We start from the raw sequence: 23,009 nt of genomic DNA on the forward strand, positions 1-23,009 counted from the left end.
TGGGACTGCCCCCAGCAGGAGTGGGCCAGGGGAGGCACTGACCTCATCAGGCTCCATGGGGATGATGGTGCAGAGGGCAAATATAAAGGGGTGGACGTACTTCATGTACAGGTAGTACGTGGCCACCGCGTCCGACACAGAGTAAGTGGCCAGCGTCTGAGGAGAGAACACGGGTGAGTGAGGTTGACAACCTCCCAGTGGCCCCCACATCCCTACCAAGGGTGAACTCAGCAAGGCAGCGCACGTGCCTGGGGCTGCTCGGTGGCCATCCTACACATGTCTTCGGGGTCCAGTTCCACAGGGTCATAGCCCAGCTTTGCTTTGGCAGCTGCCTTGAGGTTGTGGCTGCCCACAGGAAGGTAACTGTCCCTTTTCACCCACCTGGGAATGTGAGAGAGAGGAAAAACCAGAAATGAGTGAGATGAAGCCAGGAGCCTGTGAGAGGGGACAAAGCTGCACACACCTCAGGAGGATGTGGGGTCCTAACGGGGACCCCAAAGATCTCCAAGACCTCATGTGGTACAGGTCCCTTAAGAAAACCTTTCACCCAGAACCAGGTAACTTCACAGATGCACTCACAAACACAAGGAGATGCCAGAGCCAGTCCTCTGAACCCCTTGGCCTTCCTTCTCACCCTCACAGGGAAAGTCAGAGGTGAGCAGGCAGGACCCTAATCCTCTGGTCGTCCAGATCCCTCCACAACTGGTCCCCTATGGGTGCTGCCAGGGTCCACCCTGCTCTCCCCTCCTTTTACAGGACCTCCTCAGCAAGGAAGTGCTCAAGGCCACCCCATGCCCACCTCCACTTCCTCCCCAAGACTCAGCCCCACGACTGACACCACTGTCACTGTCCCTCTAGGACCCACAGCTTCCTACTGGCCCCATCTAATCGCACCTTCTTTGGCCTCTCTGCCCTACAGGCCATCCTCTCCCCCAGAAATGCCCCACTGTGGCCTCCCTGGCACTGCTGCCTCCACTGAAGGCCCCCACCTCTCTTTACTTCTCTTCTTGAGTATCCATCAACCCTTATGTTTCTTTTACATGCCCCACAGTCCCCGGGTCCTCCATGTGGGTGGGGCTCCCAAGCCTGCTTCTACTTTGAACCTGAACTCTGCCCTATTCCCCAAGAAGCCCACCTCAAATCCTGAGGACTAGTGCCCCCGTGCCTCTTGGCCCTCTGTCCCCAAATCTATAGATCCCCAAGTCCTTGTTCCTCCACTCCTGTTCACATTATGGCCCAGCCCATCCCTTCAATCCATGCTCCACAACGCCACACTAAAGGGAAAAATGAATCAACCAAGATAAAAGCCACCTCTCCACAGGGCACAGAAAGGCTGTGAGGCCTCCCGCCTTCCCAGCCTTCCCTTCTCAGCACTCGGGGCTGCCTTGCATACTTGTCCTCAGCCTAGACCTCCCAGCCTGTCTGGGTACTGTGCTTGTCCTTGAGGAGACAGCCCAGCTCCCACTGGGCCAGGCACCCCCACGAACTCCCAGAGCACCGGGCCGCACTCCACCAGGCCCTTCTTCCTGGTGTGGCCTCCACACCCCGAGGGCCAGTGCTCAGCATGTGTGTGCTGACTGACTGAATGATGAGCAAGCGATGAAAGACATCTCCCTGGGCCTGGGCAGAGCCAGTAGCCACTGTCCTCTCAGGTGAGCTGCTTCTTGGAATCCACCTTCCTTCCTCAAGAGAGTGTGGATAGAATCAGCATGAACAAGAAGGAAGCCTTGGATCTCACTCACAGAAAAGCCCTCATAAGACACTGTGACGAGCCATTAGGTGAGCTGCAGGGCCTACCTGAGACAGTCCATGTGGATGCACTGGGGTGCCTTGTACTCCCCCTGGCTGTCCTTCTGGAACCCTATCTCCTGGTACATGCTCAGTCCGTTGACTGCTGCTCTGGCCTCCACAAATGGCCTGAGGGTCAAGAGGATGGACAAGCACATGGGGCAGTGAGTCTCAGTTCCCTCAGAGACAGGGAAGACCGCCCAGAGGACATCTCACCCCATCTCCTCTCAGACGGAATGAGGACCCACCCATGCCACCTGGTGCTCCTCTCCCCAACCCCCTCAACTCACCAGTCAAAGAAGTCCCCATTATAGGTGACCACGATGGTGGGTTTGGTCTCCTGGACATGTTCGAACCATCTCTGGAGTAGATGAACCTGAATTCAACAAATCTTAGTAGTCAGAGGGTTGCTTTTACTCTTCCTCAAGCTACCTGCAAGTGTTTCTCCGAAGCTGAGGAGCAGCCACCCCACACCAGCCCTTCACTTTCACCCACCACCCACACTGGGCCTCCACAGGAATGAGGAACCAGCCACTAGGAACTGAGTCCAGCTGCTGCTATGACAAGGGGTCACCAAGCCTCCTCCTCCCATTCTACCCCAAACAAAGGCAGTTTCCCATGACATCGCTACCTCATCAGGCTCATTGAAGACACAGAAGGGCCCTTCGTATTCTGGCTTGGGGGTGAACTCGAAATCCTCTATGTCTTCTGAGACGATCTCCCTGTTGGTGATGAGGTAGCCCTGGAAAGTTCATTAGCAGTCAGCACGAGTTACAGACACAAAGCCGAAGACATACCTCTCCACACGCAGCCGAGACTCTGGCCACAAAATCTCTGCAGCATCTCAGAGGCACCTTCTGTAGCTTTCCCAAGAACAGATGTGCTCCCTAACCCTCAGATTTCCACTGGAAGGCAGAGCATGGCTGAATGTCAGACCGCTAATTCACCAAAAAATACTAACCATGGGCTGGACACTGTTCTGGTTTGGGGACCAGATATGGTCCCTGTTCACAGGGAGCTTACCTCCCAGAAGGCACCACTCACCTGACCATCAATCATATAGGAAATCATCATAATCTGGTCAGTCTCAGCGTCGGGAAACTTGAGGGGCAATTTGGTCGTCTCAATGTCAAATGCTAAAACCACAGGGTCCTGGAGGGACGAAATGCAGCGTTAAGTAGGCCACAAATCAAGCTGAGCTCCAGACACCCTGGTGGTCCTCTCGACAGCTACCACCTCCACCTCCACGACCAGTTACTACAAGCAAGGGTCAAGCTGCTGCAGAGGAAGGTTCTCCAGGAAGGAAGAAGTGGGACAGGCATCTTGAGACTGACTGACCTATGTCAAGGATACTATGATGATACGAAAACTTACACATGTAAGAAAAGGCTAGAGCAGCTGTTCACAGGAAAAGTCTAGAATTATAGAATGCATGAGTCTCAAAGCTCTTGAAAATGCATTACCTCATTTAGACCTCTAGGATACCCACGACAGGAGACTAGTACAGAGCCGACATCTTCATTTTGGATGGGGAAAACAGAGTACAGACTTTCCCAAGATCACAAAGCTGTCTCTGAACCAGTTATAAATCCATTTCTCAATGTGTCACTTTGCTATTAACCACCCAAAATGGAAGTCAGAGAGCTTTCCCTCCAACGTTCAGATCCAGCCTCGCTCAGATACTGACGTCACACGATGATGCATACGTGCAAAGTGAAATTACACTGTCAGGCCAGAAATTGATGAAAAGAAATACTACATGATTCTTTTAAGAAAGTATTTGAGTAAAAAGCAGCAAACAAATTTCTGGATCAAAGTCACTTTTCAGCACTGAATTAGATATTCCCAGAAACAACTGGAAAATTCATGATGGCGGAAATGCAAGAGGTACTCACAGGTCGTTCAACGAGGTCATCTCGGCGGGTAATTTCCACAGGAAAGGCATTTCCTCGGTATCTGACATTGTACCAGTGAGCCTGCAGGATGAGCAGCACATTAACCAAAGGTCCCACGTTGGCCAGCAAGGTCCAGGTCTCTGCGGCTCCACCCTTCAGTATCACCCCGGCCCCCAGGAGCTGTTCAAGTGCAACGGCCCACTCACCACGTGGATCTTCAGGTCGATGGAGAGGCGGATGTGGTAGGGCACGTCGTACTCTCGCATGTCTACAATGTTGTCTGACTGGTCAGCAATCTTCTTAGAGGCTTCCTCTTCATCAGTAATCACGCTGCCCCCTTGTAGAACACTGCAAAATTAGAGAGCGGCTTATTTAACTACACTCCTCTAGCGGCTGGAGTGGGAAGACCAGCGTCCGCACACTGTAAACACAAGAAGTAAACAAAGGTGGCTGAGATGATCAGGACAGGTTCTTCTTAAGGAATGACCTAGGATGACCCATACTCCACCAAGCAGCAGGCCACAGACACAGGAAATTCAGTACACTCAGGAGGTGCACTTTATAGGATGTAAGTTACACCCCAATTAAAAGAGCAAAGAAGTTACTTGGGAGGCATGTCTACAGATGTGACCCACTCTCACTGAACTTGTTTCTTCATCAAGAAAAGGATGACAGTAACAGCCCCACCTGCAAGAGTGTCGTCGGGTAATAGCGACAAAGCTCTCTGCATGGTGAAGTGACTGGTAAATAGTAACTATTTCTGATCCACATTGATTCTTATATCCAACTGAGAAATCACTGTCCCTAGAACATTCACTCCAATATTTGCCCACTAAGCTTCCAAATGCTAAATAGACTATTAAGGGGGGTAAAAAGAATGAGTTTTAGAGAAGGCTCAGGCTTTATTCGGTCTCTGGTTAAAACTCGAAATATTCTGAATAGTAACTAATGGGCCCCTGGCAAGGGGCATGGGATCTGCAGAAATGTACAGGGTCCCAAATTGATCTTCTTTTGTCAGAGGATATGATGAGTTCTTCTGAAGTCATCATAACGTTTAATTAGGCAAGATTTCTTCTTAATCTCTCACCCCATTTCCTGTTACTGCTGATGTCTAAACACCTAATGAACAGTGTTTGGTGTCCTGTGTTTAAACTTCTCTGTATGATACCCAGTGTCCTCTGGAGAAGATGTGCACCTCAATTTGGAGGTGCAAATCTAACTCCTGTGTGAGTAAAGGAGGACAACTCAAACATAACCTAGGAAGCCACCATGTATTAACACAAATGGAACACACAGCAAAGTCTACCTAATTGCTCAGAAATGTTTCCACACTGAATGGAGCCGGTCATTAAGGTAGTCTTATTGCTGTTTTCCCGCCTCCTATCCGTCTTGTCAACTTAGGAAAAATGGGAAACAGTCCTTGTGGACTGACTGTCTCTTCTGCTTATGTGAGTGATGCTCACCTGGAGAGCATAGCCGTGTATGCATCGCTGGCATGGCTCTGCTCCCGGTTTTTCTTCACAGCAGGGGAGATCTCCTTCCTCACTTTGACAAGGTCCTCCACAGTGTTGAAGGACAGCTTAATGTAATTTCGCTTCAAACCCACCAAGTGATTTGGCTACAGAGTGAAGAGATGGTGCTCATGAGTTCAACAGAAAAAAAATACTTAATTGGGGAGAGGAAATAAAAGAGAATATTTCAAAGGTAAATAAATGAGTTGAAAATTTGGCAACTCCAAAGGACCTTGTCCAACTCTGCATGTGGCACCAACTATGCCACAAGAGTTCTCTAAGAGGACGTAGGAAGGTCACCAAAGCCCCATCACCTGTACCCCCCACGGGTGCTGAACTTGTTCTCTTCCCATCTTGCCCCAGGGCAGGCTGGACCCAACCTCATTTACCCTGAAAGGGCTGGATGATACTCACCAGGTCCAGATCCTCTTTGGGGACAGTCTCTACTTTCGCAATTTTACCCTGAAACTTCTTGGAGAGAAAAGATGAAACTTCTCGCTCGCAACCCTAAATCAGGGTTAGAATGAAAGGATTTTTTGTTAGTAAAATCTATTTCATTCCTTGTCTGTTTTCTAGAAGCCTCTTTATCTCCAGTGCTGAAGCCCCCTACAGAACAAGGCACAGCTGGTCTGATGTGATGCCATTAATCACAGACTTACCCTTCTGGTTGCAACGTAGAAATATGGCTTGTAGGGCAAGGCCACCTGCAAGAGTCACAACCCGTTCAGGGGTAATGAGAAAGAAAAAAGGGAGAGAAATGAAGACAGGCTGTTTGCTGTTACATCTGTGAGCAGCCTAGACCCAACGTGCTCTTGACCTTGACATACCTTAAGACAGATGATGCAATACAAAATTAGGACCTGCACGTATCACAGAGGCAGGAGTCTAAGAGATACAACACTGCTCATCTTTTAGTCTTTCCGAGCCAGATTCTCTTAGGACATCTTAAATGGTAACTAATGTGGCTCCTAGGGGCCCATGTTCCCGATGGGCTCTGGGTAACTGCACACTAGAAACCTCCCGCCCCTCCTCACAGCTGCAGAGCTAAAAGAACACTTGTCGTCTGGGGCACAGCTATGCCTCATCGCTGAGTGGTTTTTAGCTTCCTGGGGTTCAAGAGCTTACCTTAAACCTGCTCCCATCATCTTGAATAAAGTAGTAATCCACCGCGCTAACTAAGCGCTTATCTTCATCTAAAATCTCAGTCTACAAGAGAATCAGTCAACATGGGCACAAGGTTATCCTCTATACAGCACAAGAGACTTTCCTCCTTCTCTGGGAAACTGAGCACTTAAAAAAAAGGGGGGGGGATGGGGGAGGTATAGCTCAAGTGAGAGAGGGCATGCTTAGCATGCACTAGGTCCTGGGTTCAATCCGCAGTACCTCCTCTAAAAATAAATAAAACCTAATTACCTCCCCACCTGAAAATTTTTTTTAATTAAAACAAAACAAAACCTTCCTCCACCTTTGCCTAAATACTACCAGACCCATTCACAAGAACTTCATCACAAAAGCCTCCGAATGGGAATTTCTCTGCCTCCCCCTCATCTTTGAAAGCTTTATTCTCATGGGTTACAGGGATGCCCCTCACCTTAGTCTTCCCAGCGGCCTGCAAGAGGGCTCAAAGCAGTTAAAGAGGAAAGTAGAACTACAAACAACCCCACCTCCACCTGCACAGCCCAGACAACCAGTTCCCACCAGGGGTCATTCACAAGGGGGTGCAGCCACCCTCCCGAGTGGGGAAGACGGAGGAAAAGCACTGGTACTTACAGGGTGCATGTTGATCAGCCAGCCTGTCTTCTCACCAGGCTCTTTGAGTCTCTCAAAACCAAACCGCATGTCCATCTTATCCGTCCACTGACTGCGCTCCAGGCGCTTGAGTGCTGAGACTGAGGAAGAGGGGCCATCGTCCCTGAGAGAGAGGAGGAAGTCCAGTCTTCGCTGCTCGTGACACTACCCAGTCCTACAACCCTCAGTTCAGTATAAGCATTTTAGGTGTGACAGGGTAGGAGCATCCCTGAAAAACCTCACGTTTGGCAAAAGAGCTCATTAAGGTAACAAGACTCACAGGAAAAATTTGACTGGGGCAGGACCCTCAGAACTTGTTCAACTCTGTAACCGGAACACCGATTTAAAACAATCTTGGCTGGACGCTACTGCCTCATGGGATATTAAAAATGCCCAAAGTCCAGTATTGCAATTCTAGGCATTTATCCCAGAGAAAAGAAAACACATTTATACAAAAACTTGCATGTGAATATTCATAGCAGCTTTGTTCATTACAGCCAAAAAGTGGAAAACAACCTAGATAGTCTTCAACAGGTGAATAGTTAGTTACCCTGCGTTATACCCACCCCATGGAAACAGTTCATCGATAAAAGGGAACAAACTTATAGATAACATGCAATAACTCGGATGGGTCTCAAGGGAATTATGCTGAGTGAAAAAGGCCACACCCCCAAATTACACACTTTATTCCACTTATATAGCATTACTAAAATAACAAAATAAGAAATGGAGAACAGATAAGTAGCCGCCATGGATGGGGGAAGGGAGGGATGGAGGTGGCTGTGGCTATAAAAAGGTAGCAGGAAGGATCCCTAGGACAGAACTGTTCTGCACCTTGGTTCTGGCAGTGGTGGTCATGAATATACAATATGCACATAACTAAACACACACACAAACACAAGTGTACATGCACTGTACTGTACCGATGTCAACTTCCTGTTGTGACAGTGTGCTTGAATGATGTAATATGTTATAATTGGGGGAAGCTGGGTTAAGAGAACTCTGTATAATTTCTAACAACTGCGTAAGAATCTACCCTTATCTTAAAATAACAGTAGTTTCATTATTTATTTGTTAAATGGTAGTTCCCAAATTATTACTTTCTTGCTAAAATGGAATTAACAATATCTACCACACAAGATTTTCATGCATAGGAGACAACGAACATAAAAGCACTTTGAAAAATGCAAAGTTGGCAGCACGGTACAATGTATTAAAAAAGAATGACCATGTTATTTTGGATTCTAGTTCTGGCAGGATGATGTGCAGATAGGATTCTTTGTTGAATGGGTGTATGATAATTAGTATTTGTGGTATTTATTAAAGATCAATAGAAACAAGGGATTCTCCACTTTTTGTTATCTACAAGGTAAAATTCTGTAATGTCAGAGTTATTTGAAATAACGTGAATGAACGAACTCATCTGGGTTTTCAAGTCTTGTAATCTGAGTTGGAAAAATACTTACTGAACACTTTACAGGTACTACCTTGCGCAAGGCGCATGTAAATAGAGCACAGCACTGGTACAACCACCGAGGTGGTCAAAGCACATCGGGAAAAGTGAAACAAGGATGTCTGCAGCGTGTTAGGATGCACAGTCCAGCCCCAGGCATGAGTGTTCAGAAAAGGCAGTGATCCACACTAAGCCATTTTCTCCTACTTGGTTTATCAACATTGAAAGGTAGCTTTATTTTCTGTACAGTAAAGTCACCAACCATGTTTTTATGGAAATATCTACTTTAAATGCACAAGAGAGCAGAGATCTTTGTTTATGACTGCTGAGTACAGGAGAAAAATGTAGCCTGCCACCTGAGATTTGTGCAAGGGGGTTACACCTCTCTGATAATTTTTTTTTAAGTTATGTGTGATCTTTATTCCATCTTGGTACCACCGCTCATATGAAATTTTCTTCAAGCAGAGCCAACACGGCACCATGCCTTGCAACACTCCAGCCAAGAGCTTTCCCTCTTCTCCTGAGGACTGTAATTTTACTCCTCTATTCCTATCCCCTTGCCTAGGGAAAACTGTAACTAAACCAACACCATCTCCACTTACCTGCTTACCTCCTGCTTACCAACTGCATATGAGCAAACTGGGGTTATAGAAACACCTGTTGCAACAGAATAAACTGTACCTTAAAATTATGATATATCTTCTGGGATGCCTGAGCCTGAATGTCAGTAGAACCACATACAAAGGGATAAAAATGGGGATGTAATATCGTTCTGTGTGAGAGGAAGTATCTCAATTGACAATGAAAATCACTTCTCAGCTCTACAACATCAGTTCATCTGCCTCAAACTTCCTAAGCCTTTTTCTGATTAGGATTTTGTAAATAACTCTTCACACAGATTTAATCATAAACCTTAAATTAAGTACTTGATAAGGCTTTCCATCAACCGAACTATCCAAACCTGTTCTGAGTCCAGAGACTAGGATAATCCCAAATTGTTCACAATCTTTAACTCCACAAGTGTGATCCCATCTAGATAGACCAGACTAATCATGGTTTATCTGTCTTCCAAACAGAACAATTCTTTTATTAGCATTCCAACTTAAATGCTACTTTCTTCTTTAAACCACAGTTCTGAGATTCTGAACCCTGTATATTTTGGCAAGAAAGCCTATTTATTAGCTAAGCCAAGTGTACTCTCCACTCCTCAAAAATGTACAGCTAAGAACAAATACCTATGCCTTTTTGTCTTAATGTAAACAAATGAGCTACTTTATAAACCAAAGAGCGGAGAAAATACGTACTTGTCTAGAGTGGTGCTGATAAGCAAGTGGGAGGGGGCAGGTGGAGAAGGTAAATATATATTCCCTATGCAGAAACAAGCAGATTCCCACCAGCCAGCATCCCCCCACCCCCACAGACATATGTATCTATACCAGTTCTCATTCTTGCTAGACTGTTCTCCTGAGCAGTGTCTCCCTAAAAGCTGTTGGCATGCTCTTGCAAACAAGGCAATGCGGTGAGTACTCCAGGTCTTGGAGACATTCTCTCCCCAACTATTCTTGGATATTCATCCCCTCCCTTCCATCACCTCTTGTCTGCCAGCATCTGATTCTAGCTCCTTGCTACATGGTGCCAGGTTCCTGGGATCCCACAACTCTTGACGAAATTAGATGACCATTCCATCTCCGACCACTAACAGATTTCTCCAAAAAGTGAGTGTTTCTAAAGACACCGTCCTATCATTTGAACTTGCAATTCCACTTCTAAGAATATATGCCAAGGAAACTGATGTGCAGGAAGTAATTTTCACCTAGAGATGTCCATCACAGCTGTTATTTTTTTCTTTTAATTGAGAGGGAGGTAATTTTACTTAGTTTTATTTTTCAAAGAGGTGAATTGAACCCAGGACTCTGCATCCTAGGCATGCGCTCTTCTGCTGAGCTGTACCCTCTCCCTACAGCTAGCTGTTTGTTTTTAATGAGAGAGAAAAAAAGGGAACACTCTAAAGCTAAATATACAAAATAAAGGGAGAAAAAGATTTGAACCAAACCTGTGCAGAATTCATGTCTTTAATTACTATAACATGTTTCACCAGTTACTAATTTACAAACAGAAGTGGACAGAGAATTGCTTAAGAAAAATTCTTCCTTTGCCTGAAGAACATTCCTTAGGTCACTTCCACTTGAAAAGCAGAATGACCTATTTCAAGATTAGAATCCTTACTTTTCACAGATTATAATCACCTGTTGCAGGCAGACTAATGCCCCCCGCCGAGATATTTATGTCCTAATCCCGCAGCATAACGCCACTTTTCACCCCGTGACGGTACATAATCTGAAAAATGGAGGCACCAATAACGAAGATGACTCCCACAGGTGCTGCTTGCTACTACGAGACACCCGGTCCAGGCGCATCCTCTCTCTCACCCAAACCGCCCCTTCTAAGGGGACGGCGAGCACCCCGTTTCCCAGAGGACCTGACGCACACCCACGCGCCCTCGCCCGTTACCACCACCAGCACCATGTCCCGGGCACCTCCTAAGGCCCCAGTTCGAGTATAAAACGCGCGCCGCCGCAGCGACCGCAGGCACCGAGCCTTCAGTCCGCGGGCACCACGGTGCGCGCGGCGCTGCGGACCGAAGGCGCTCAGGTGTAAAGGAAGCCACGCCCGCGCGCCGCTGCGCCCCGAGCCGCCCCTTTCCCAGGCACCTCCTCCCCGCCGCCGCCTCGGCGGGGCCCCGCGGACGGCCTCGACACCGCGCCGGCGAGCTGACGGGGACGAGGGGCAGGGGCGGCGGCGGACACACGCCCCAACTCCCAGACGGGAGCCCGAGTCACGCAGCCGAGGGGAGCGCTCTCGCGCCGCCCTCGCGGAAAGGAAGGGGCGCCGAGCCCGCCCGTCCGCCCGGGAGGCTGGGCCGCCCCTCACCGGCTGGCCTCACCGTCCGCGCCCGGCTCCGCGCGCCGCCGCCCGGTGTTCCTCAGAACCATCGCGCCGAGTCCGCGCCGCCGCCGCCGCCTCTCCGGAGAAATTTGGCGCGCTCCCACCAGTTCTCGCGAGAGAACGGAAGCGCCCCGCCGCCCAATCAGGAGACCGGTCGAGCCCCGCCCCGCCCAGCTCCAATCGCCGCCGGCGCTCGAGGGGAGGTGGCCCGTTAGGGACTCTCGGAAAAGTGCGCCGAGGCGCGTGACCCGCACCGCGGGGTTTGTCTCCGGTGACCTTGCGGGCCTCGGCGGGGCGGGAAATGGCTGGCCATCCCCGCCCCGCGCGCGGCGTCCCGAGTCCTGCACCCGGCCTGCCTGGAGTACGGTCGGTGCCCCCGGCGGGCGCGGCGCGCGAAAGGCGATGGCGCCGGCGGCCTCGAAGCTGCGGGCTGAGGCCGGGTTCGGGGCGCTCCCGCGGCGGGCGCTCGCCCAGTACCTGCGCCTCCTGCGGCTCTACCCGGTGCTCACCAAGGCGGCCACCAGGTCGGCGCGGAGCGGCCGCGGAGGGGACGTGCCCGGGCGGGGGCGGCCCACGTTGGGGTTTGTGTGAAGGGCGGAACCCCCTGGGTCAGAATCACCCTCCAGAGACCTTCGATTAGCCAGAAAGCTCTGCGTGTGCGGGTCAGTATGTTCGGTTCTGAACCTGGTTCTGGGGCGACTCTCAAACGCGAGCCCGGCAGCCAGACTAACGGAGTGCGCGAGCGGAGGGGCCTGTGCAGACCGCTGGGCCTTCAGTCCCGCTGCCCCGGAGGTGACGTCCGTCCGTCCGTCCGTCCGAAGTGGAGCCTGTCCCCGGCCCGGCCTCCGCGATACTGTCGCTGCTGCCTTACGGCTCATTAGTCGCTGAGTTGGTTGTGAGGGTTAGAATGGCCTTCAGGAAGGGTGCGCGGGGAGGCTGGACGGCGTGGGAGGTGTTAAAGCTTGCTGTCTTTGGCCCCTTTGCACTCGGGAGAACTCGGACAGAGCGCCCTGCCTCTGTGCTGCCGGTTAGCGCGGCCCTTTGGGAGAACAAAACATCTCCCCCTTCATTACTTCTAATCAGTTCTATGTTTGTCCCCTTTTATTCATTAGACCTTTCATAAATGTGTGCAGCAGCTTCCTGTGTGTGCAGCATTAGCAGGGATTAAGATAAGTACTTAAGGCCCCTATCCTCAGGGAGCTTGCATTCTTAAGAACTAGAGGGGAAGAAGTTAAATACATAACACAGATAAAGTGGTCTGGGAGGTTTTATCTGAGGAGGTGACATTTAAATAGAGGCCCAAAGAAGGGACGGAACAGGCCATGCAGAGAAGAGAAGAGAAGCAGAAGCTCTCTGGGTAGCGGGTACAGCAGGTGCAAAGGTCCTGGGGGAGGAGCAAGCTAATAATGGAGGAGTGGAAGGAAGGTCTGTGTCACTGGGGAAAATGAACAGCGAGTAAGGGAAAGGATGAGGAAGAAGTAGCCAAGGATCGGATCAAGAACGTCCTTACAGCCCCTACTAAGAATTTTGGATGTTGTAACTTAGCTTCTCAGAAGCCAGCTATGGGCTAAGACTTTGAGCAACTGGGCTTGTCTCCACCTTTTTATTTGAAGATTTTATTGTGATAATTGTAGTTTCACGTGCAGTTGTAAGAAATGATACAGGGAGATCCCTTGTATACTTTCTCCAGTTTCCCCCACTGGCAGTGTTTTGTGAAACTGCAGAACAATGTCACAACCAGGACACTGGTGTGGATACAGTCTGTAGATCATGTTCTGGTAACCTTTTGCAAAATCACATTTTAATATCACAATCAGGATATGACGCTGATACAGTCTACCAATTGGAAATCTCATTATAGTCCTGTGTGTGTATTAAGTTCTACTGTCTTCACCTTTTTGATGTAGGGACCTTCCATTTTGGCTGCTCTAATAGGGGTTCGTTTCCACCCATCCCCAGCATATTCTTAGAACTGTGCTAACTCCATGGAGGAAAAGACGCCCGCCTGCAGGTTGCTTCTGTTTTCTGAATACCTCTCTGTTCACAGTGGCATTTTGTCAGCTCTTGGGAACCTCCTGGCCCAGATGATTGAGAAGAAGCAGAAAAAAGAGAACTGCTCTCAAAAGCTCGATGTCAGTGGGCCTCTCAGATACGCCATTTTTGGGTGAGTTCCATCAAGAGCCGGTTTACCCATTAGCAGACTAAGTGCAGACGAAGCTAGGCTATCAAGACTTGGAATAATCTAATTTAGAAAAATAATTTTTAAAAAGCATTAAAGTCATCATGGGAAAAATCAAGAGTGGTGGTTAATGTTAACTTCACTTTAATTTATAGTTGCATTTGGTTTTTACTTTGAATTGCATGGGTGGGGATGACTGTCTTAACTGGGCTGAGAGACCTGAGGGCAGATAGCTCCACTGGAACCTCAAATCAGACTTCAAGACTCAAAGACCCTGAAAGAGGAAAAAGACCCAAACATGGCCAGTTAGTTCCTGTTGTTATTTTTCATAGCATAAATAACCGGAAAAGAAATACTTGGGTATTTCTTTTTTTCTTTTTTTTAATAATTAGGTATTTCTGAAAGAAGTCATTTCTGAACCACTTTTGAATTGCAAAAGCACAAAGATTCAGGTGTTTACCAACTAAATCCACCCCAAGTTCTCTGGACAACAATCATGTTTGTAGAGGGATTATTTTGAAGTCTTTTGAAACAAGAGTGATTTTTTTTTCAATTCACAATTTACAAATACCAGTTTTGCATTTGTAAGCATGCTAACTTCAGTCATCACAGCTTTTTCCATAATGTTTTTTTTGCCTCTTTTTTGGTTGGGGGGAAGGTAATATTTATTTAGTTAATTAATGGATGTACTAGAGACTGAGCTCATCCCCTTGTGCATCCTAAGCATGTACTCTAACCGCCAAGTTATACCCTCTTCCCTCTATGATGTACTTAAAATCCTAATCCCCCTGGAGAGGGAGAGTGTATCAGAATCACCTGGGAGGCTTTATCCGAACACAGTTACCATCTTCAAGACTTACAGAAGGGAGGGTATAACTCAGTGGTAGAGCACATGCTTAGCATGCATGAGGTCCTGGGTTCAATCCCCAGTACCTCCAATAAAAATAAATAAATAAATATGTGAATAATCCTTATTACCTCCCCCACCAAAAAAACCCAGAAATTAAAAAAAGAAGAAAAAAAAGACCTTCCTTCTCTTCCTCCTGAGAAGCCCTGCTCTAAGCCACTTAACATTCTAGGAAAGGGTGGGAAGAGACAAGGGAGAAACACTTGTTTAAAGATGTTCTGCATCGAGCTGGAAGACCCCTGGGCCCCTGCCCATCTTTTGATTCTGGATTTTATAGAGCCTTAGGTCCATCCCAAGACACATGGTGGCCAAGTTCAGTCCGCTTCTGAGTACTCTGGGCACTTTGGAATGAATAGCAGCAATACAGACAAGCCAGGGCACCGCGCCAGATTTCAGCCTTGATAATGACCGGGGAGGGTTTGATGAAAAGCTCTAGAGGGGAAGGGTGTACATAGCTCAGTGGTAGAGAACGTGCTTAGCATGCAGGAGGTCCTGGGTTCCATCCCTAATACCTCCATTAAAAGATTAAATAAATAAACCTCATTGCTTACCGCCACAAAAAATTAAAAAACCAAAAATTTAAAAAAGGAAAGCTCTGACACCAGGGATGCATCCATTTGCACTTTCTCTGAGCCAGGCCCTGTTCCAGGCACTGCAGTCACAGCAGCAATCAGACAGATATGAGCCTGTCTGGCGAAGTTTACTTCCTAGGGGTGAAGAGAGGGTACTGTGTAACTAAACAAATCAGACCATGGCATTCAGGGATAAATGCTCTGAAGAGGCCTGGAATAGGGAGCAGCTGGGACAGTGGTGGGCTCACTATTCAGGACAACTAGGAAGCAACTCTCCAAGCCAGCAGTGTTGAGAAGGAGCCAGCCAGGTGACAGCTAACAGGGGTCCATAGGCAGGAACAAGCCTGATCTGTCAGAGGCAGAAAAAGAATGCTTGCAGCAGATTCATAGAAAGCATATTTTCTAGAAGGACTACCCAGAGCTGTGTGGTCAGTGCTGAGGGACTCCAGGGTGGCATCGTTCAGGGTCTGGAGTTTGGGGGTGAAGCTGGACCCAAGAAGGGCATGTGCTGAGAACGCAGGCCGGCTCACCCCCACTCTGGGGCCACAGGTTCTTCTTCACAGGGCCACTGAGTCACTTCTTCTTCGTCTTCATGGAGCACTGGATCCCCTCCGAGGTCCCTTTGGTGGGCGTCAAGAGGCTGCTCCTGGACCGCTTCCTCTTCGCACCGGCCTTCCTGCTGCTGTTCTTCCTCGTCATGAACTTCCTGGAGGTTGGTCTCTGCAACAGCACTTAGCACGACGGCCCTTCACTGGGCAGAGGGATTCTTAACCTGGCGTCCGTGGTTGGAGTTCAGAGGATCTCTGAACTGGTCACTACACTCCAAATGAAGTTTCACGTTTTCCTCTGTGCACATCGGAAGCACAGCACGGTTGTATTAGCAGCGCCCGTTGGCCTGCAGTAGCAATCACAGATAGTTGGGTATCACACTTCCACAGTTACAGGTGTCTCAGGGCATCATTTGTGCTTCTCACTCCTTACACCGACTTATCACTGAATATGTTAATAAAGAAGCACAGGGGGAGGGCAGAGCTCAGTGGTGGAATGTGCGCTTAGCTTGCATGAGGTCCCAGGTTCAATCCCAGGTACCACCATTAAAATAAGGGTATAGCTCAGTGGTAGAGCATGCGCTTAGTATGCAAGAGGCCCTGGGTTCAATCCTCAGTACCTCCTCCAAAAATGAATAAACAAACCCAATTACCTCCCCCTCAAAAAAAAAAAAAAAGATAACCTAATTACCTAGTCTACCCCTCATAATAAAAACAAAAACAAAAACAAAAACAAAAACAAAAAAGCTTAAAATAAATACCTGTGGTGGTTTCATGGGTTATACATCTATCAAAATTCATCAAATTGTACATCTGAAATACATGTAGTTTACAGGAACCATACCACAATAAAGGTGTTAAAAAATAAATTAAAATGAAATAAACCTAATTACCCCCTAAAATTAAAAAGAAATTAAAAAATAAGCTTAAAAAAGAAGCACATATACTGTCATAAAATTGTTTTCTGAATGTTTTGATAGATGTACTTAAGCATAATTGGTTTCTTCGTAGTCCCACAGAGTTTCTTTTATACGTTACAAAATGTGATACTGAGAAGTGGATGTAAGTGGGCCATCACCAGGTGGCCAGAGGGACCTGTGGTGTCGAAGCTTCAGCCCCTAATGATGTTGCAGAAGCCTGTGCTAGCTAGCTCAGGGCCGGGACTTCAGAAGTGCTCTGAAGAGGTTAACGCATCAGCACAGACTTAACATGACAACAACACCTGAGTATCTGGAATACCAGCCATGTCTGTGCTAATGTGCCCAGCCTCACTCCCGCTCCCTGGCATCCTCACCTGGGTCTTCTGCCTTGGTAGTAATTTGTCTCAACCAAACACAGCAAGTAAAGGCTTCTCATTCAGATTTTATTTTGAAACCACATCTCAATTTCTTGTTACTACGAGAAACACATCCCCCCACCTTGCTGTCTGCAGTGGCCCTGGAGAGGGAGAGGTGGGAAAGATGTTTAAAGTTAACTGCGATTGCTAGTAAGTCCCTGATGTTTAAAAGATATGTTTGGGAAGTCCTCAGGAAATTAGAGGTAGGAGAATATTAGAAGTGAGGGTACCACAGCAGTTTCTCCTTTTTTCTTTCCTTCCAAATAGGGAATATATTATCACTGAAAAACAAAAACCCAAGGGTGGGGGGTATAGGTGAATGGTAGAGTGCATGCTTAGCGTGCACGAGATCTTGGGTCCAATCCCCAGTGCCTCCATTAGCAACAACAACAAAATAATAACCCAACCAAAAAACCACAGTATTACCAAAGTGCATAAAGTCACCACGTCTGTGACACATATGGGACCACACTATATATACTGCGCACACTACAGATGCTACTGCATCAGGTTTTGTGATCCCAGATGTCATGTTAGACTGCAGAGCACGCCACCATGCGCCTGTCCCTCTTGTGTACGGATCCCTCTTGGGTCCTTGTGTGTCCTCGCTGTGGTGCTGCAGAACAGTAGCGTCAGTGGACATTGACTGAGCACCTGCCTTGTTCCAAGCTCCAGCCAGTACTTCCGGGCTTTGAGCCTGGCATCAGCCCCACTTCACAGCTGAGGAAGCTGAGGCCTTCTGTAATTTAGGGGATAAATAACTGGCCTAAGGTCCTGTAACTTGTGAGTCCTGGAGTTAGGATTCAGACCCAGGTTCTGTGACGCCAGAGAGCTCCTAACCGTTACGGCTTTTTCCTCTGTGAGGTTTGTCTCCCCACACTCCTGACAACTGTGATTGTTTTTTTCTTCTAAATAATTTGCACTCTGTCAGGTGAAACATTTCAATTTCTGTGTATTTATGAGGCCAAACACCTTTTTACATGTTTATCTGTATTCTGTGAACTTTGCTTCTATTAGAGTGTTTGCCTTTTTTCTCACTGATTTGTATGTCTATATATATTAAGGATTCATAAATCCTTAGCCAAATATGGTTGCACGTATTTTTCCTGTTTTTTAGGTGTCTGTCTTCTAACTCCATAGAAAGTTAAAATGTTTGCATGTAGTTTAAAAATTTAAGTTCTTCAAATAAAATTTGTTACAGTATCTTTCTCCATACAGGAGTTTAAAAAAATTTATGCATTCAAATCTGTGATTCTTTTCCTTTGTAGACTTCCTTAAAGGAAGATAATGGAAATACTCTCCTATGTTTTCTTCTACTCTTACTTATTTTCAGTTTTCTTTTTAGGGGGGAGGTAATTAGGTTTACTTCTTTAGTTTTGGTGGAGGTACTGGGGATTGAACTCAGGACCTTGTGTGTGCTAAGCATGCTCTCTACCACTTGAGCTATACCCTCCCCCCTCTTCTACTCTTATTTTGTACATTTTGAGAAACCCAAATATAATAGGAATATTCTCATATACTTTCCTCTAGTATTATGTGGTTGGTTTTTTTATGATCCCATTTTTTTTAAGGATTAAGTTTGGGGTTTTGGGGGGGAAGGTAACTAGATTTTTTTATTTAATTTATTTTTATTGCCTTTTGGAGGGAGGTAATTAGGCTTATTTATATACTTATTTCTTAATGGAGGTACTGGGAATTGGACCCAGGACCTCCTGCATGCTAAGCACATGCTCCACCACTGAGCTGTACCCTCCCGCACAGGGGACATTTAGAATCAGTCTGTCGGGGTCCATTTTGATTGGAAATGCCTCCACTTTGGAGATTATTCTGGAAGGAACTGACAGTGAGCCTTAAGCAGCAGCAGTTCTGGGGGGATCACGGCATCAGCTTGGCTCCTGGGGGTGGTGGGCCACGGCCTGGCTGGTCTGCTGGTTTTCCTACCTGAAGGTTAGCTCCTCGCAGCTGCGCTCTGGTGAAGCACACGCGTGTGTCGCCTGCATGTAAGCGGAACCAAATCTGCAGTTTTAAAGAAATCGCGGTGTTAGGCTTCGGGGCCCTCCGGCCTGGTGCCGCGGTTCAGGCCGAGGGGCGGTGGGGACGCTCAAGATCTGCCTTTCCCCCCCTTTCCAGGGGAAGGACGCGGCCGCCTTCGCTGCCAAGATGAAAGGCGGGTTCTGGCCGGCGCTGCAGACGAACTGGCGAGTCTGGACCCCAGTGCAGTTTATCAACATCAACTACGTCCCTCTGCAGGTAAGGCCGGCCCCAAAGACCCTCCCCACCAGTCCCCAAGTCACCCCAAGTCCCGGACTCTCTCCGGGGCTTTCCTTGCCGCCTGAACTCGTTCAGGTTCTGGATTCCGGGAGGCAGAGCGACCTAGAGGGGTACCCTCCGCGGTCCGCGCTTCGCCCATTCGTACCGGGCGGCGCTCGGCTTTCTAGGGATGGGTGGTTCCCAGGGCCCGGCCGCACAGATTGCAGCCCAGCGCGCGCAAAGCTGCACAGCGGCCACGGGGGCGGGAGGGCAGCCTCACCTGTAGGGACGTCAGAGCCACACCTGGGTGGGGGCGGGGCGGCCGTCCCAGGCCGGCTTCTGAGCGCTGACTTCCAACGCCTGCTGTGAGGCCACGCCTCCTCCCTCGGGTGTGGAAGGCCCCAGCACTGTCCACTGTCTGCACACCAAGTACAGTCCCTCTGTATCTGGGTCCGAGGACCACTGCCAGGGTTAGAGATTTGCTCCAAGGGCGCACAGCCTAGACTTGTAAGTACCACACAGCAAGGACCTACAACTGGATCCTGGGAACCCCTTGCAGGCTTCCTAGGCTGCCTCCCTCCCTTGAGGGTCACACAGCCCCTCTCTTAGCCACCCACAAAATGCTGTCACCTGTGGTGTTTCTGCCAGGGGTTTTATAGGGGGCTGGTCACGTAGGCTCCTCTCTCTGCATGCACCAGTTCCAGACTCTGGAAAGAGGGCAGGTGGTCACATAGCCCACACAGGTTTTTGCAAGAGCCTAGGCCCAAGGAGCCATTCTTATCAGTAAGGAAATGTGGGAACCCTCCTGAAATCCAAGTTCCCAGACGCCAGCACCAGCCAAGGACCAGCCTCTAAACAGCCTCATGCCTACTGTGATAACCTTTTTCTGCACAGCATCTAAGTAACCTACCTGAAACTAGCTCATACAGGCTGATTTCCACCCTGCTTTAGAGAGAGGAGAGAAAGAGACCTGGGGGAAAAAATTTAAGAGAAAAATCAGTTCATTTCTATTGGCTTTACTTGTTTATTTTTTAAAACTTTTTGGTGGGGGAGGTAATTAGGTTTGTTTATTTTTGGTGGCAGGACCTCATGCCTGGTAGGCATGCACTCTACCACAGAGCTATACCCTCCTCCATTGGCTTTAACAGTGACCTTCCCAGGAGCAATTTCAGTGGCTCAGCGGGGGCTGAAGCCAGATCGCTGGGAACTGATGAGTGGGTGGGGAAGGAGAAAATAAACTGCAAGTCTAAAGAAGGCTCCCAGAAGTTTGGGAAGAGGTGAGGAGAAATGGCAGAATGGGGCCAGGGGAGACGTGTTTGCAGCCAAGAGAAGGTTGGCCATGTTCCATGCAGATTTCACGAGCTGCCCCTAATGAGAGGAGGGGAGAGGATTCGAGCATAAGCAGAGGCAGGCTAGAAGGAAGGCTCTTCTTCCCCACGATTAAAGAGAGGAGGCTGTTTACTGAGGAACCCCCTTCTCTTTCCTCTGGGAGGGTGGTGGGTGGGATGGGGCTGCCTGAGAGGAGAGGAGGTGGATGGGTATTTTGAGGGGAGTGAAGAAGTGGTAACCTTGGCATCGTGGAGACTGGGAGGAGAAGCTGATTGGAGACAGGGGAGCCAGCAGAAGCCAAAGACCCTTATGTGCACGGGCCTGGGGGAGGTTAGAAGACAGGGAGGATGGAGGTTTTTCCAGGGAGTCCAGCGGAGGAACAGGAACGTAAGGAAACCAGAGCTATGAGCCATGGGTTCTAAGACATGAGAGAGAATGACATAGAGAAGACAGGGGAGACAGAGCAGCTGGGGCTGTGGAGGGGCCCATGGACGGAGAGGAGAGGCTGGAAGACTGCACCCTCCTGAGGAGCTCAGGGGCAGGGCTGCCAGAGCGGGGCCAAAGACTCGCCTACTATTTTAAGGGGTTGCAGGCGAGTTCTTAAGGGGCAGGGAGTTTATTCAGCAAATACTGAGCACTTGTTTTATGACCTGCTGCTCTAGACTCTAGGGCTACCGAGCTCAGTGAGCTGGATCAGACTGCCGCTTTCATGAGCTTATGTGCCAAGGAGACGCAGTAACTGACTAAAGGGGATTTCAAGTGGGGGGAGGTGCATCAGATCATCGACAGGACAGGCTAGCGTGAAGGGAAGGTCATGGAGTTGTCAGGGAAGGGCTGGTTAAAGCCACATGCATGACAACTGGTCCTAAGATGAGAGAAGCTGAACCAGAAAGTGCTGAGTAAAGGACCATTTTCCGAGATGATGCAGGAAAAATGGAGGTGGGGCATGAGGAGGGCCATGTCCTGGGTCTCGGTGGAGCCGTTGGGACATGCCACCCCAGATGTGGGTCCTTGGCTTCACGCAGGAAAGAATTCAAGAGCAAGCCACAGTTGAGTAAAGGTAGATTGATTTAGAGAGAGACATACTGTATAGAGTATAGGCTGTTTCAAAAGGCAAGAGAAAGGCCACGAGGTGTGGTGCTCAGATTAAAGTAAAAGTTAGTACACACTCCGTAGACAGAGTGAGGGCTGTCTCCGAAGACGAGGGAGTGAGAGAGGCGGCCACGAGGCATGGTGCTGCCAGTTTTTATGGGCTCAGTAGCTTCCCACGCCTGCAAGTGGGAGGACTAGGCCAACAACCCCGGGGAAGGGGCTGGGGTTCTTCGACCTTTTGTGGTCAGCCTTGGGACTGTCGTGGCGCCTGTGGGCGTGTTATTTATCATGCTAATATGTTACAATGAGCATGTAAGGAAGCTCAAGGTCTACTAGAAGTCAAATCTCCCGCCATCTCAATCCTCAAGGCCAACTGGGAGTTCAGTCTTCCACAGTTTTGCTGTTAGTTGCTGTCATTCCTTGAATGGCTGTGCCCTGCCCCCTTCCCTCCTGTCTCACTACTGTCCCGTAAACACTATTAGACAGGGCCTGTCCTCTTCACCTTTCTCTGCTGGGGTCCTAGCCCAGTACTCTGTGCAAAGTAAAGGCTCAGCAAACACAATAGTTGGTGGATGGACTAACTAGTGGATGAGCTCTGTCCTGGGGAAATGGTGCCTGATAAGTGTGCCCAGGGCCTGCCCTTACTTAAGCCTGTCTGTGTTCTTCCTGGCAGTTCCGGGTGCTTTTTGCCAACGTGGTGGCTCTGTTCTGGTATGCCTACCTGGCCTCTCTGGGGAAGTGAAGATGACTTGGAGAGAACATCAGCCATGCTGATGACGTGCATCAAGGGAAAATGCTCACCTGTCCAGGGTGAGAGAGCAGAAACAAGCCGATCTGGCTCTAGATCATGTGATTCAAGATGCCCTAAAATGATGGATGGAGAAAGAGAAATCTCTTAATGTCAGAATCTTGTGTTTTAACAAGGCAGTAGCTGTCCTCAAGTGGTGCTGCCCTAGAAACTTAAAATTCAGTTGAGATGATTTCACCTGTCACCTTGGATTGAATTAGGGTCACAATAAACTGTAACATAGCTTTTTCAGCAGTGATTTTTTTTAACTGAAGTATAGTCAGTTTTAATATGTCAATTTCTGATGTACAGCATGATGTCCCAGTCATGCGTATATATGCATATATTCGTTTTCCTTAAAGATTATTACAAGATACTGAATATAGTTCCCTGTGCTGTACAGAAAAAATTTGGTTTTTTAAATCTATTTTTATATATAGTGGTTAACATTTGCAAATCTCAAACTCCCAAATTTATCCCTTCCCACCCCCTTTCTCTGGTAACCATAAGATTATTTACTATGTCTGCAAGTCTGTTTCTTTTGTAGATGAGTTCATTAGTGTCTTCTTTTTTTCTTTTCTTCCTTTTTTTTTTAGATTCCACATATGAGTGATATTATATAGTATTT

At 48.3% G+C, this 23,009-nt stretch overlaps 2 protein-coding genes across 6 annotated transcripts in view; one reads left to right on the forward strand and one right to left on the reverse strand.

Annotated features, from left to right (window-relative positions):
* Positions 1 to 11,502, reverse strand: part of POLE (DNA polymerase epsilon, catalytic subunit) — a 48,875-nt gene extending 37,373 nt beyond the window's left edge. For 3 of the 5 annotated variants that reach the window (XM_072953051.1, XM_072953050.1, XM_031670155.2), the window contains exons 1-14: positions 11,367 to 11,502; positions 6,965 to 7,106; positions 6,320 to 6,400; positions 5,854 to 5,898; positions 5,609 to 5,701; positions 5,147 to 5,301; positions 3,890 to 4,031; positions 3,684 to 3,764; positions 2,833 to 2,940; positions 2,420 to 2,530; positions 2,079 to 2,164; positions 1,798 to 1,917; positions 249 to 381; positions 43 to 156 (exon numbers count right to left, since the gene is read on the reverse strand). In XM_072953051.1, the coding sequence (XP_072809152.1) occupies positions 43 to 156; positions 249 to 381; positions 1,798 to 1,917; positions 2,079 to 2,164; positions 2,420 to 2,530; positions 2,833 to 2,940; positions 3,684 to 3,764; positions 3,890 to 4,031; positions 5,147 to 5,301; positions 5,609 to 5,701; positions 5,854 to 5,898; positions 6,320 to 6,400; positions 6,965 to 7,106; positions 11,367 to 11,428 (1,473 nt within the window). In that variant the 5' untranslated portion in view covers positions 11,429 to 11,502. Of the gene's footprint in view, positions 1 to 42; positions 157 to 248; positions 382 to 1,797; positions 1,918 to 2,078; positions 2,165 to 2,419; positions 2,531 to 2,832; positions 2,941 to 3,683; positions 3,765 to 3,889; positions 4,032 to 5,146; positions 5,302 to 5,608; positions 5,702 to 5,853; positions 5,899 to 6,319; positions 6,401 to 6,964; positions 7,107 to 10,946; positions 10,967 to 11,366 lie in introns of those variants that run through there. The other 2 variants (XM_072953052.1, XM_072953049.1) reach the window with 2 other exon arrangements.
* A 98-nt stretch (positions 11,503 to 11,600) lies between these two features.
* PXMP2 (peroxisomal membrane protein 2) lies at positions 11,601 to 22,630 on the forward strand. Its single transcript, XM_006209465.4, has 5 exons — positions 11,601 to 11,905; positions 13,429 to 13,545; positions 15,589 to 15,751; positions 19,054 to 19,173; positions 22,268 to 22,630. The coding sequence occupies exons 1-5, from the start codon at positions 11,784 to 11,786 to the stop codon at positions 22,334 to 22,336; spliced, it is 591 nt and encodes a 196-aa protein (XP_006209527.1). The 5' UTR covers positions 11,601 to 11,783; the 3' UTR covers positions 22,337 to 22,630.
* Positions 22,631 to 23,009: the final 379 nt, after the last annotated feature.

The sequence above is a fragment of the Vicugna pacos genome, chromosome 32 (assembly GCF_048564905.1).
Source record: "Vicugna pacos chromosome 32, VicPac4, whole genome shotgun sequence".
In the NCBI taxonomy this organism is placed as follows: Eukaryota; Metazoa; Chordata; class Mammalia; order Artiodactyla; family Camelidae; genus Vicugna; species Vicugna pacos.